The sequence below is a fragment of the Microcaecilia unicolor genome, chromosome 9 (assembly GCF_901765095.1).
Source record: "Microcaecilia unicolor chromosome 9, aMicUni1.1, whole genome shotgun sequence".
Taxonomy (NCBI): Eukaryota; Metazoa; Chordata; class Amphibia; order Gymnophiona; family Siphonopidae; genus Microcaecilia; species Microcaecilia unicolor.
The window spans coordinates 21,353,682-21,368,345 of record NC_044039.1 but is presented as its reverse complement, the minus strand read 5'-3'; the positions used below and the strand labels follow the sequence as shown (position 1 = coordinate 21,368,345).

The 14,664-nt window shown below is 43.9% G+C and overlaps 1 protein-coding gene across 2 annotated transcripts in view; it reads right to left on the bottom strand.

The window, feature by feature from the left end:
- PLEKHG7 (pleckstrin homology and RhoGEF domain containing G7) overlaps window positions 1-5,808 on the bottom strand; it is a 69,404-nt gene extending 63,596 nt beyond the window's left edge. For both annotated transcript variants that reach the window (XM_030215329.1, XM_030215330.1), the window contains exons 1-3: window positions 5,640-5,808; window positions 2,412-3,090; window positions 2,102-2,124 (exon numbers count right to left, since the gene is read on the bottom strand). In XM_030215329.1, coding sequence (XP_030071189.1) covers window positions 2,102-2,124; window positions 2,412-3,071 — 683 coding nt within the window. In that variant the 5' untranslated portion in view covers window positions 3,072-3,090; window positions 5,640-5,808. The remainder of the gene's footprint in view (window positions 1-2,101; window positions 2,125-2,411; window positions 3,091-5,639) is intronic.
- Between the last annotated feature and the right edge of the window lie 8,856 nt (window positions 5,809-14,664).

Below are 14,664 nucleotides of genomic sequence, written 5' to 3'. Positions count from 1 at the left end.
TAAAACATGTACCAACACACCACTGGATACTTGCCCATTCTCAATTATGGGCCAGGTAGTGTTGCCAGGAGCATTGTCAGGAATATTAACCCACTGCTGTTCACAGGAAATGGTAACTACACCTCCTGAGCTACTTAACAGGGATAGCAAGGTTTACAGTCAGCTGTACTGAGCCATTATGGGAGTGATTTTATGTTAGGATGCTTAAATGAAAAGTCCAAAAAGACACCCGTGTTATAAAGGTAACAGAAGCCTATATCAAACATATAAACAGCGAGTGACCGACTCACTCGCAAATGCGCAGTAGAGACTTCCCTCTCTGTCCCGCCCCGCGTCAATACGTGATGACGGGGGCGGGACAAAGAGGGAAACTGCGCAAAGCCGCCGAGGTCGCTACCGCTCCCCCCCGCCCGAGGTCGCCGCTACCACTCCCCACACCCGGTGTCGCCGCCGCCAGCCCTCCACCCGGCCCAGTCCCTCTCTCCACTACTGAACTTACATCCATTCGCCGGAACGCAGCACGCACATCAGCTGAGCTGCCGTCCGCCTTCCTTTTCTGCCTGTGCCCCGCCCTCACTGACGTTATGTCACACGAGGGCGGGACACAGGCAGAGAAGGAGGAAGGCCGACGGCAGCTCAGCTGATGTGCGTGCTGCGTTCGGGCGAATGGATGTAAGTTCAATAGCGAAGAGAGGGCCTGGGCCGGGTGGAGAGCTGGCGGCGGCAGTGACTCTGGGGGTGGGTGGGGGCAGCAGCGACCTCCGAAAACCCCAATACCAGCCCGTTTTAACGGGCTCAATGGCTAGTGTCTTTATAAAACAAGACCCAAAACAGCCCCAACGGTGCACAAATTCACAAGCACAAATTTATTCTATGCCTACTCCAAAGATGGTATAAATATGAGCATGCAGGGGCGTAGCCAGACAACAGATTTTGGGTGGGCCTAGGCAAAAAATGGGTGGGCACCAAGTGTTCTTCCCAACCCCCACCAGAAAAATATCTGAGCTGGCGGGAAAATGCTTCTTTCCACCTTGGCAGTCTGCAGTAGGCATGCGCTGAAAACTGAGCATGCACAGGTGCCAGTATCGTGGAGAGCAGCGTTTTAATTACTATCAGGGGGTTGTCTTCAGCTGGCGGACCTTGGGATCCCCACCAGCTACCGCTAAGCGTGTGCTACTGTTGGGTGGGCCTGAGCCCTAAGTGGGTGGGCCCAGGCCCACCTGTGGCTACGCCACTGTGAGCATGTACCCTATGAGTGTTACTGTCTATTTATTAGGGCTGTTCATCAATTAAAAGTTTTAATCATATGATTAATCGTGATTAAAATTTGTGATCCCATGGTTAATCACATAAAAAGTGTCCCCCTCACATTTTCACCTGTATAGTGCAAAATATAGGCTGCAGAGGTCAATTCTCAAAACGGACATATTGTATTTCACTTACTAAACTGAAAATAAAATCATTTCCCTTACCTTTGTTGTCCGGTGATTTGACTTTTCTAATTATCTTATTCCCTGTCTCTGGTTCTGTTCCTCTGTTCCTCTGTGCTCTGAACTCTATTTTCAGGGTCTCCTCTCTCCTCACTATTTCTTTTCTCTCCTCCTCTCATCTTCACTTCTTCCCCTATGACATCTTTCACATTCAACTTTCTGCCATTTTTCTTCCTTCTTATAGGAGAGAGCAGCATGATGCGATTAATCGAGTTAAAATTATCGGTGCAAGCAAGAAATGTTAACGTGATTAATCGCATTAGATAAACAGCCCTACTATTTATAACACTTAAACAAGCATGGTTGATAATCCCAATCTGGTATTCAACAAACACCAACACAATCATACAGCTTAGAGAACAGACCCCAACTTCGTTGATGCATGAAAAGCATTATGTTGGTAGGAATAAGCCTGTATAAAAAAATAAATATCCTTTGTCTTCTCCTTTTCTAAGCAAACAGATTCTAATTAAACTTAACAAAATAATACATGTATTTCACATTTATATATTTATTTAATCGTGGTGGTAGGTGGAGAAGACACCCACACTACAGTTCCCACTGGTAATTCCCACCAACAATAACAATTAAGGTAAAACAATTAGTCATACCTGGATTGAAGAAATTTCCTCCTCTGAAAAAAAAAGAGAGAGAGAGAGTGACCTTATTTTACCTTTAATAAATGAGAATACAATTTTGGGTCCGAGTTATTATAGGTTTTTCATAGAATGTTGGTGGAATGATGATTGTTTTATGATGTTTTAATGTCAGAAGCCACTGTGAACAAATTTGGAGTCTGTTTACTACTTTAAAAAGTGTTCAATTCAATTGTTAATATTATCCATAATGAGCCTTTAAAATGTAATTACTGTTAACGTGAATGAAGAAAATGTAGGAGGATCTCCTTTCTTCATGAATTACCTGCTCACAGTCATCCGGGGAGTTGAAGTCCTGCTCAGCATCTGCTTCTTGTGAAGGCTTCCTCATGTGTCTGTCCTCTGAACAGTTTGAGGGTCTTTCATTGAGAATGGCATCATTGCCATGATTTGTATCCTCGTCATGAGAACAGTTTGACGACGCACCAGCTTGGTCTTTCTCGGAATATATTTGTTCATCTCTTGAACTAATGCATAAGGGTGATGGCTGTGGTGGTAATGATAAAGATTTGGGACTCCAGTGAGAACCTTCCCAGCTGTGACTGACCATGCTTGTCTCTTCAATTTGCTTTAACTGGTTTTCGAACCCTACCTCATTAAAGAATTCCTGTAATACTAGAGGTTGGGACGCTGTATTTTTTCTTAACCTCCTCAAAGTTGGAGATGTCGAAATTCTACCTGGAGCCAGTCTATTAAACTGAAAGGGTGTGTTGTACACAGCTAGGTCTTCTGGTGGTATCTTCAAAAGGAGAGGTGGCCCACTGAAGCCTTTCCTTTTTATGGGTACGTTTGGAAGTCCCGTTCTATTAACACAGATCGACAAAGCCTGGGCTTCAGTTCCCTTTGAAAGAACACCTTCTGACTGACAGTTTTCCAATGCATCAACCTCATTTTCAGGTAGTCCATCTTTTTTGTCTAAATCCATAATGATTGAATACCCTTATCTGTTTTAAAATAAAGTAATGAACATGGTGTTAGAGGCATTGATTCTCTAATCATTTAAATGTTAATCAATAAACAGTTTACTCCTAATGAATCTTAATGCTCACGGAAGCCATCAATGGCTCTGAGAACTGAACTATTCTATTTAGAAAAGGTGCATTAAGGTCAGTAATGGGAATACACTACAAAAATATAATTGTTCTTATATTTTCTCTTTAGGATGTAGCATTGTGTCACTCTTTCTTGATGTTTATGTGAGGGAGAGGAAAACGGTTCCTTTTCAAGTAAAAACCATAAGAAGCATCGCAAATCTCCAATTCAGGAAAGAAACGAAAACCTACCTCTTCAAAACATTCTACAGCTAATCACAAAGATATCATTGGCTTCCTTTCAAATACTATATGAACATCACCAAAACTCTACAATTGAACACGAAAGTTACCACTACCTTTTCCACTTCAAATCTATCTCTTCAAAAATTCTATGAATAGCCACACGAACCACGGATGCCCTCTCCACATTGCACAACACTATTGCAACTCCAGCAAAATGTAAATTGTAAACCACTTTGAACCGAAACTTGTTTTTTGAATAACAGTGGGATACAAGAATGCATAACTAAACTAAAAACGAAATATTAAAAAGAGCTGAAAGAGCAATTCTGTAAATTGACGCTTCAGTTTAGGCACCCCAATGCCATGTGCTTAATACCAATTTTACAATGGCGTCTTGGTGCTAAGATTCCATTATGAAATAGTAGTGCTTGGTCTTACACCGTTCATTGTAATTGAGATTCACATTATTTTTCCAATTTGAAACAATTAAGTGCAGAGCGACAGCTAACAGTATATTGAACAGTTTCTTATCTGAATCTAGAAGAGAGATATTAGGAGAAGCGGCTCGCAAAATCACAACTTCATAAGAGATTGCCGTAGACTCAGGCAAGTGGAAAAATAAGACACATTTTTGCCCAAATAAGTCACCAGTACGCTCTAACATTTTTACAGAAAAAGACCGTATGCGCTAATGATCCATTTTGCCACTGACTTTTTTTCTTTAGGATGCTTTTTTTTTTCTTTGAGTTCTTGAGGTAAAAAAATTCAACACTTGCACAAAGGGAAGTATTTTAATGTTTGTGAAAATTCAAACATTTCCAATTCTCGTCTAGTTGAGTGAAAAGGAACGTTTTGTTTTGGTAGTTATCACTAGATTTTCCTAAACTTTTGCTACCAGCAAAATAACATGTTTGTGAGGTTTTGTTGGAATAACAAAACAAAACCATTCAACCAAGAGGTAATAAAAAACTGAAAAGCCTGCAGGCAGTCCCTGGCCCCACTGTACACATGAGTAATGCACAGAAAGGACTGCCAGAGTTAACAGGTCCTGTCTGAACAAGAAAGGAGACTGTTGAACTGGTAAGTAATACTATGAAACTGCCAACTCCCAGCTCAATTTTGCTTTATAGCTAGGAAAACTGAGCCAACTGCAAACAGTTATTGTGTGCTGACCATATAAATACAATACAGTATATACAGAGAAACAGTTTAAGGAAAGCTGAGCTGCCATTCATTGCTCACAATAGCGAAGCTGGGAGATATATGAACTAAGAAAAACACGTTGGTCTATTATTATTACATGACATTCATATCCCACAATTACCAAAAAAAAAAGCGTTCAAGGTGGCTTACATAGTGGAAAAAAAAAAACTGGGCACATCCCAGGAAACATCTCAAAACACGCACCCAAAAAGGATCATAGGAAAAAAAAGATTGATTAACTATGATTAATCTTTTAGATGGTATAAAATGTGTTCTGTGCCAAACTGTAGAATTTAAAACCATAAGCAATTCCCATAATCAATTCAGCTAAGAATTAGTATCATATTTTGAATTAGCAGCCAGAGGAGGGCAGTTTCCAAACTGCTGTTGTCTGTGGGTACTTTTTTTCCCTTTTGGTCTTGACACCAATTTTCAAAGGGAAAAAACACCACATACTTTAATTTTGAAACTGGCCTCAGGCACAAAGTTCACCCACTGATCTTTGCCGTTGCTCATTCGGTGGGTATATTCCCCCCACCCCCCCTTGCAAAGTAATGTACCATACATTGGACGATGCCACCCCTGCATATCAGTTTCTTTTCCTCGACATCTCTGCTAATGTCTCTTCCTATGCAAACAGTGTGGAACCTTGTGCAGAATCTCATCCGGGTTAATCACAGGCAACATTCAGTGCTTACCAGGGAACCTGAAGAAAATCAATCCATACATTGAACCAGTGACTAGAAAAGCAGAAAAATCATAATCTGATCGGTTCAGTGCTAAAGATTCAAAAGCAGATTTACCTAATAAGATGCCATTATCTGAAAACCATACAACTGAAATATATGATGCCTAATGCATATATGAGCCCTCCAGGGACAGGGAAATACCCAGAGCACCTGAATGCAACTCACCTTGAGCTACTACTGAAAAAGGTGTGAGCAAAATCCAAATAAAGAAATAATGAAGGCTTATTTAACACACATATCACAAGACAGAAATGGTAGACTTACTGTATAACTTTAGACAGTGAAAGACTTCATTGCAATGCAAACAATTATGTTGATCAGACTCCATGCAAAGACCGAGAGGGCAGCATGTGCATTTTCCTGTAACTTGTTCAGCTCCTCAGCCACAATCACTGGGAGCCTGCCTAAACATTCTTGTGTTGCGGGATGAAACGTGAAATGGTGACTGGAAGCTTTCCCATGAGGTCTGACAGCTTCAAAGGTCAGGAGGAGGCAGTGACTAATGGCTCAAGTCCAGTTAGCAAGTCACGTGATCTGTGGGTTTGCTTTCATTAATATTATTATTATTATTTACATGGAAGATTACTGGTTTTCTGTGTCTACTCTCAAAAGCATTGCCTACAGAAAACCTCCGGCAGGTAGTGGTTGCATGCAAATTTGCTCTCTACAGGTATGTCAGTGAACAGGTTTGTCTAATAATACTTCACTCCTCCACCCCATTCCTAAGAGCCCATTTTGGTCATTTAAATACCAAAGTAATGTTAATGTCTCAAAGTTTCAAATATAGCTCAATAATTTTTTATTTATTTATTTAATGCTATTGATTACAGGAAGAATCATCTTGTATGGGAACGCAAACATCGTCCTGCATGACAGCTGAATGAAAGGGCTGTGCCCAAGCTTCTTTCTTCCAGAAAAAAAAGCATGAGAAAGGTTCGCCTGAACCTGGATCTCAAACTCGTTTCTTATCTTCTAGTCCCTTGTGCATTCCCTTTCCTCTTTTACCTGACTGCCTGCAATAGAAAGCAATATGAAACAGGACTGCCAAAGGGAAATGGGAATTGATATACCGCCTTGCTGAGGCATTCAAAGCGGTTTACATATATTCAGGTACTTATTTTGTACCAGGGGCAATGGAGGGTTAAGTGACTTGCCCAGAGTCACAAAGTGCTGCAGGGGGAATGAACTCAGCTCCCCAGGATCAAAGTCCACTGCACTAACCACTAGGCTACTCCTCCACTCATTCCACCAATAAGAGCCAACCTCATCAGTGATGTCACAATGGCTTGATTGCCCGATACTTGGCTCACTTCTGATACTGTGATGTCATAAGGGAAAGGGAAGTGAGACTTGATATACTGCCTTTCTGAGGTTTTTGCAACTACATTCAAAGGAGTTTACATATATTCAGGTACTTATTTTGTACCAGGGCAATGGAGGGTTAAGTGACTTGCCCAGAGTCACAAGGAGCTGCAGTGGGAATCAAACTCAGTTCCCCAGCATCAAAGACGACTGCACTAACCACTAGGCTACTCCTCCACTCATGCCACCAATAAGAGCCAACCTCATCAGTGATGTCACAATGGCTTGATTGTCCGATACTTGGCTCACTTCTGATACTGTGATGTCATAAGGGAAAGGGAAGTGAGACTTGATATACTGCCTTTCTGAGGTTTTTGCAACTACATTCAAAGTGGTTTACATAGATTCAGGTACTTATTTTGTACCAGGGGCAATGGAGGGTTAAGTGACTTGCCCAGAGTCACAAGGAGCTGCAGTGGGAATGAAACTCAGTTCCCCAGCATCAAAGACGACTGCACTAACCACTAGGCTACTCCTCCACTCATGCCACCAATAAGAGCCAACCTCATCAGTGATGTCACAATGGCTTGATTGTCCGATACTTGGCTCACTTCTGATACTGTGATGTCATAAGGGAAAGGGAAGTGAGACTTGATATACTGCCTTTCTGAGGTTTTTGCAACTACATTCAAAGCGGTTTACATATATTCAGGTACTTATTTTGTACCAGGGGCAATGGAGGGTTAAGTGACTTGCCCAGAGTCACAAGGAGCTGCAGTGGGAATTGAACCCAGTTCCCCATGATCAAAGTCCACTGCACTAACCACTAGGCTACTTCTCCTTTGGGGGGGGGGGGGCAAAATTCCCCAGACCCGGGCCTGGCACAGGCAAGCTTCTTCCTGCCTGCTCAAGGTCTCTCTCCTTCTCCTGCTGCGTGCTGCCCAGGTCCTGGATGACTGCATTAATGCAATATCATGTTAATGCAATCATTCTGGTCCCGGGCGGCATGCACTCAAAGCAGGAGAGGACAGCAGCAGTCGGTAAGGGGGCGGGCAGTGCAGCGGCAGGCTGAGTGTGTGTGTGTGTGGGGGTGCAAGTGGGTGCGGTGTGGTGAATGCAGAGGCAGCAGCCCGAGTTGGGTGGGGCACAGTGGTCCGGTCCTGCCCTGGGCCCAGCTGGGTCTCTCGGTGGTCCTGATATGAAATATGAGTATTTGACGCTGGAGTTGTGTATTGTATGTTGTTGACATTCTTGCAGGGAGGCGTTGATATCTTTCAATATCCTCCAGCTCTGTACAGTCACTCAACTATAGAAACGTGTCCATGTCTGGTATTTTCTTTTGAACTATGTTTCCTCTTTGCCCTTTGGGTTTCCTGTTCAATCAAAACCCGGGTTAGGAACTGACACCATAAACCTTCATTCAGACTACCCTGGTTTACTTTAGTCCATTCATTGCATTGAGAGTCCTTTGGTGAGAGCCATGTATAGCTGGCTCCCTCTAGTTGGCATGAAGGTGATAGGTGAGGTGAGTGTGCTTGTAGCTCTAATTTTAAAAGTGAGTGGAGGAGCGGCCTAGTGGTTAGAGCAGCAGGCTTAGGGGGAGTCCAGTTTAAATCTCACTGCAGCTCCTTGTGATCTTGGGCAAGTCACTTAACCCTCCATTGCCTTAGGTACAAACAAACTGTGAACTAGGACAGAAAAGTATCTACTGTACCTGAACATTCATCACTTTGATAAGTTTGCAGGCAGTATATAAGAAAAGAAATCTCCACTACCACTCTCTTCCTATGCACACAGACCAAGTATAAAGGATCCCTGACAGAATATGGTCTGGACAGACACACAAAACCCATGCTGGAAAAAAAATCACTAGGAGCTTCTTTTACAAAGTCATGCTAGCAATTCCCATGCGGCAAATGAGAGGAAGCCCATAGGAATTGAATGGGATTCCTCTCATTTGCCGTACCGAGAATCAGTAGCACGGCTTTGTAAAAGAAGTCCTTAGAGGAGGATGATAGGAATTTGAATAACACCCATTTATTAAGCCCTCCCGAGGAGAATAAAATTATACAAAAACAGGACAAAGAAAACAACAAGGCCGATACCCTGTCATTCTACAAAGCGAGGCAAAAAAAAAGTAAATCTATTAGATTTTTAAAAAAGTTCTCTCAACCACTTTGAATATCAGCGAGAAATTTTACATACGTGGAGGGGCATAATCGAAAGGGGTGCCCAAGTTTTCCTGAGGACGTCCTCGCAGGACGTCCTGGCGAAGGGGCGGGGAAACCCGTATTATCGAAACAAGATGGGCGTCCATCTTTTGTTTCGATAATACGGTCAGGGATGCCCAAATCGCGAAATTTAGGTCAACCTTAGAGATGGTCGTCCTTAGAGATGGTCGTCCCCGATTTTCGGTGATAATGGAAACCGAGGATGCCCATCTCAGAAATGACCAAATCCAAGCCATTTGGTCGTGGGAGGGTGCCTTCATTCGTAGTGCACTGGTCCCCCTGACATGCCAGGACACCAACTGGACACCCTAGGGGGCACTGCAATGGACTTCGAAAATTGCTCCCAGGTGCATAGCTCCCTTACCTTGGGTGCTGAGCCCCCCAAATCCCACTACCCACAACTGTACAACACTACCATAGCCCTTACGGGTGAAGGGGGGCACCTACATGTAGGTACAGTGGGTTTCTGGTGGGTTTTAAATGGCTCACATTTACCACCACAAGTGTAACAGGTAGGGGGGATGGACCTGCATACTGCTGTCATGGAGCTGGGTATGACATTTGAGGCTGGCAAAAAATATTTTAAAAATTTTTTTTAGGGTGGGAGGGGGTTAGTGACCACTGGGGGAGTAAGGGGAGGTCATTCCCAATTCCCTCCGGTGGTCATCTGGTCAGTTCGGGCACCTTTTTGAGGCTTGGTCGTAAGAAAAAATGGACCAAGTAAAGTTGCTCAAGTGCTCGTCAGGGACGCCCTTCTTTTTTCCATTATTGGTTGAGGACGCCCATATGTTAAGCACGCCCCAGCCACGACTTCGCTATGCTTCTGACACGCTCCCGTGAACTTTGGTCAACCCCGCAACGGAAAGCAGTTGAGGACGCCCAAAATCGGCTTTTGATTATGCCGCTTTGGGTGATCCTGGGAGAAGGACGCCCATCTGCTGATTTGGGTCGAAAGACGGGCGCCCTTCTCGTTCGAAAATAAGCATGTTAGTCACCTTACTTACATATTACTATTAAACAACATTTAACTATCTTAAGCTATATTGATGTTACTGACATTTTAGCATTACACACCTACCGATTTTTGCACATTAAAAATGTTCGAGCTAAAACACAGTAAAATAATGTAATTCAAATGATACAATTAACAATGTCAGAATTTCGCAGTCACTGTGAATGCTCAGTGTCCAATCCCCCAGCTTTAACACAGGCCTTCAATCGCTTTGGGAACTTAAGGGCCTTGTTGATTGGTCCCTGTGACAGGCTGTCCCAGATCATCTGCAGCAGTTCTTTGACTTCGGTGATTGTGGCTTTGGGTGGCGCTTGTGACAGGCCTTCAACATTGCTTCCCAGACAAAAGTCTACATCACTGCGATGTAATTAACAGTAAGCTAGTACCCCGTTTCTTTTTTTTCAAATAATGGTAGCTTTACAGTGGAAACATTTTTGGATATGCAGAAATTGCTGGGTGGTCACGCTAAAAAGTCTGTAACTTCGCTGTGTTTAAAGATAATCTCATTCCAGTCAGCACGTAAATGTAGAAACAGCAAATAAAACTGTACAATTGCACTTTGAAATTCCAAGCTCTGGGTGGGGTTACTTTTTTTTGTTTCACCCTATATAACTGTACACACCGAGTACACACATAGGGGAAAATTCTGTAAATGACTCTCAAAATTCAGCGCCCCCCCCAAAAAAATTGTCGCTGAGCAGTATTTTATAACAGGGATTCTGGGGTTGGTGCCCTTTACGGAATAGTGCATAGCACCAGGATTCACGCTCAACTTTGGGTGCGAGTATAAATCTCAGTGTGCAAGGTGGGTGCGGATCCCCCTATTTCTTTAACATGGCGTGCATTTTAAGGGAATGCCCTTGGCCTGCTCATGCCCCTCCCATGGCCATGCCCCCTTTGCAGCTGAGCACTATTAGAACATAAGCATTGCCATACTGGAACAGACTGAAGGTCCATCAAGCACAGTACCCCATTTCCAGCAATGAGCAATCCAGGTCAGAAGTACCTGGTAACAGTAAAACAGATTTTATGCTGCTTATCCTGGAAACAAGCAGTGGAGTTTCCCAAGTCCATCTTAATAGTGGCTTAAGGCAGTGGCGTTCCTAGGGGGGCTGACACCCGGGGTGGATTGCCGATGCGCCCCGCCTCCCGGGTGCAGCGCCCCCCCCCCCCGGTGCAGCGTGACCCCCCCGGCGAAGGGACACCCCCCACCCCGGCGAAAGAACCTCCCTGGGTGCACGTCGCTGGGGGGGGGGTGCCGCACGCCGGTCAGCTTCGTTCGCTTCCTTGCTCCCTCTGCCCCAGCAGGGGAGAGAATTGCTGGGCATGGATGGGTAGAGGGGGACAGGGGAGAGAATTGTTGGGCATGGATGGGTAGAGGGGGACAGGGGAGAGAAGAGAATTGCTGGGTATGGATGGATAGAGAGGGGCAGGGGAGAGAGGAGAGTTTCAGGACATGGATGGAGGGGAGGGCAAGAGAAATTCTGGACATGGATGGAGGGGAGGGAAGGGAGAGACAAGAAATGCTGGACATGGAGGGAAGATAGAGGAAGGAGATTAGATGAGGGAAAAGGAAGTGAGGAGAGAAACTGCACATGGATGGAGAAAATAGGTAGAAGCTGGATCCACTGTACAGTCAAGTATGCGGAGGACCAGAAATGAAGAAGAAAGGAGGAAAGAAAAGAAATAAATGGAAAGGAAGCCCTGGAAACGGAGTCAAGGGAACAGATAGAGAGCAGCAGAATCAGATACTGGACCAGCATGATCAGAGAAACAAAGTCACCAGACATCAAAGGTAGAAAAAAAATAATTTTATTTTCATTATAATGTTTGGAATATGTCCACTTTGAGAATCAGGTGCTGAACGTTAAAAGTTTATGTTTATTTACTTATTTATGGCATTTTATCCCATATTAAACATGAATTAGATTGGAACCTGGGATCATTTAATTATTTTTTCCTGGAGAGAGTAATGCATTGCCCCCCCCCCCCCCGGCTATAGCCAGCTCTGCAAATTTTTTTTTTTTTGTGGGGGGGCGCAGAGGTGGGTGGGTGGGGGCGCAGTGGTGGATGGGGGGCACAGAGGTGGACCGGGGGGTGCCGAGGTGGACCGGGGAGAGAGCCTGTTGTTAAAAATTTACCAGCACACCACTGTGGGGGTGGATCCCTCCTTTCTCCTCTGGGCACACTGTTCCTTGGGGTTCAGCTCTGGATCAGGCTTCAACCCCCTCTTTCTCTCCACACTCCTCTCCTATGGGAAACAAGTCCCACTCCTGGTCCTCCCCCCCCCTTCATGTCTAGAGAACGAATGTCCTGATGGGCCCCTGGCTGGGAAGCCCACCACACTTCCCACTATATCTTTACTTGAACTTCCTCCTGTAGGAAGACCCTGGGCACCTCCCTACACCCAGATTTCTAAGGGACACTTTCTACTGAGGCTCCTTGTAGTTGGTATCAATGGTCAATGGTGTTTAATTGGGAGTACGGTGGAGAAAATAATAAATTGTGGGCAGTTCTGAAACCTTTTGAGCTGTCCGCAACTTGGGTGCCATGTATATAGAATCCGGAGTGTAGAGAGTTTTCCTTGAAAACTGTGCTTGCAGACACCTCAGAAGATTTCAGAACTGCCCACAATTTATTATTTTGTCCATCGTACTCCCAATTAAACACCATTGACCATTGATACCAACTACAAGGAGCTTGAACTAACCTATAACGTAAACGGAGAAGCCACTATGAGCAGAGTTACTTCCTTCGCTGAAGCGGATGAGGCAAGTAAGTGTTTACTAATGTGTGTAATTACTTAGTCAAGATGGATCTCTGGCTTATACGTTGCATTTAACAACCCGCTGAGGGCCAGGATACTTTGCTCAGGACTAGCTCCTTGGTCAAGGTATTATTCATTTCCTTCGTCTACAACATTACTGCTGACTAACCAGCCTACACCTAAATGGTTGAAAGAATGACATGTCCACAGGATATCACTCTAGTCAATTAATCCGCTTGCCAGTTGACTCATCTATTCCCAAAAGATACATGATTCCAATGTTACGTGCTGAAAATTTCATTTGTCATGTCTATAGTGCTACTAGAAATATGTTTATGGGGAATTATTTTATGTATTGCAAAGCTTTGAAAACATAATTGTTCTCTAGGCCTGCGGGGTTTTAAATGTTTTTACAAGCTTGAAGTGAATTATGTTTTTTTTTTTCTGTAATTCAGCCTCTTGTTGATTGTAACTCGCCTTGAATCCATATGTAGAGAGATGGCAAGAGATAAATCTTTGATAACATAACAAAACATACAGTGCCTTACCTGGCACACAGGTCAAAGCGGTTTACATCCATAAAATGCAATTTTAAAGAGAAAACTACAATCAGACCAAATCAGAGGTCGAAAACTAAAAAGCAGAGGTAAAGCTGGAGCTTCTCCAAATTTCTAATCCTTAAGGATGAGTAACACCTTTCTCTCTAGGAATGCTGTGCAAGGATATTTTAATATCACAGGGGAAGAAGTGTGACTTAATTATTAATTTAGATGTTGCTCACACCTTTTTTCGGTAGTAGCTCAAGGTGAGTTATATTCAGGTACTCTGGATATTTCTCTGTCCCAGGAGGGCTCACAATCTAAGTTTGTACCTGAGGCAATGGAGGGTTAAGTGACTTGCCCAAGATCACACGGAGCAGCAGTGGGATTTGAACTGGCCATCTCTGGATTGCAAGGCCAATGCTCTAACCACTAGGCCACTCCTCCTCTCAGTTATATTCAACTATATATGGTATTCAAATTCAGGCGTCAGAAAATGTAACACTGCCAGGTACTGTGAAGTAATATAAAACCCTACTAATGGTCTAACCCTCCTATTTGTATTAAAGGTATTTCCATGTATCTTCATTGAGTGTCCTCTATTCTTTGTACGATTCACTTCTATTCATTCTACACCACTCAGGACTTTCTGTGTTTTCAACTCCTAACCCTTACTCACTTGTTCAGTACCTGTGTTTTATCATTCCCACCTTAGTAATTCCCTTATCTCTTATTTGTCCTGTTTGTCTGTCCTAATTAGATTGTAAGCTCTGTCGGACAGGGACTGTCTCTTCATGTTCAAGTGTACAGCGTTGCATACATCTAGTAGCGCTATAGAAATGATAAGTAGTGGTAGTCTTTGGGATTCCGGAATCTTGCTACTCTTTGGGATTCTGCACGGAATCTGCTACTCTTTGGGATTCCGGAATCTTGCTTCTCTTTGTCCTTATCCCTTAATTGTCCTGTTTGTCTGTCCTGATTAGATTGTAAGCTCTGTCGGGCAGGGACTGTCTCTTCATGTTCAAGTGTACAGTGCTGCGTACATCTAGTAGCGCTATAGAAATGATAAGTAGTATATTGCTATCAGCTCTTCTTTCTCTTACTGATCTGAATATGTATATTCCAGAGCAGTGTTCTTCAATGTCGGACCCTAGAAACCTCTGGGGTGGCCCTCACCATCTCTCTACCCAAGCTTTGGTGGGAAGTGGATGTGTGTGTGTGTGTGGGGGGGGGGGGGGGGGGGGAAGAGCCACATGCTTCAAGATAAAGCATTTCTCAATAGACAAAGAGAATGAATTTGGAAATACCCACATCCTTGAAAGGGGATGGGATTTGACATACTGCCTTTCTGTGTGCGACACCTAAGGGGTCATAGGAGTGGTCACGAGGGGAGGGGAGAGAGGGGTCAGCCCAGCCATAGCCTAAGTACAAGGATCCC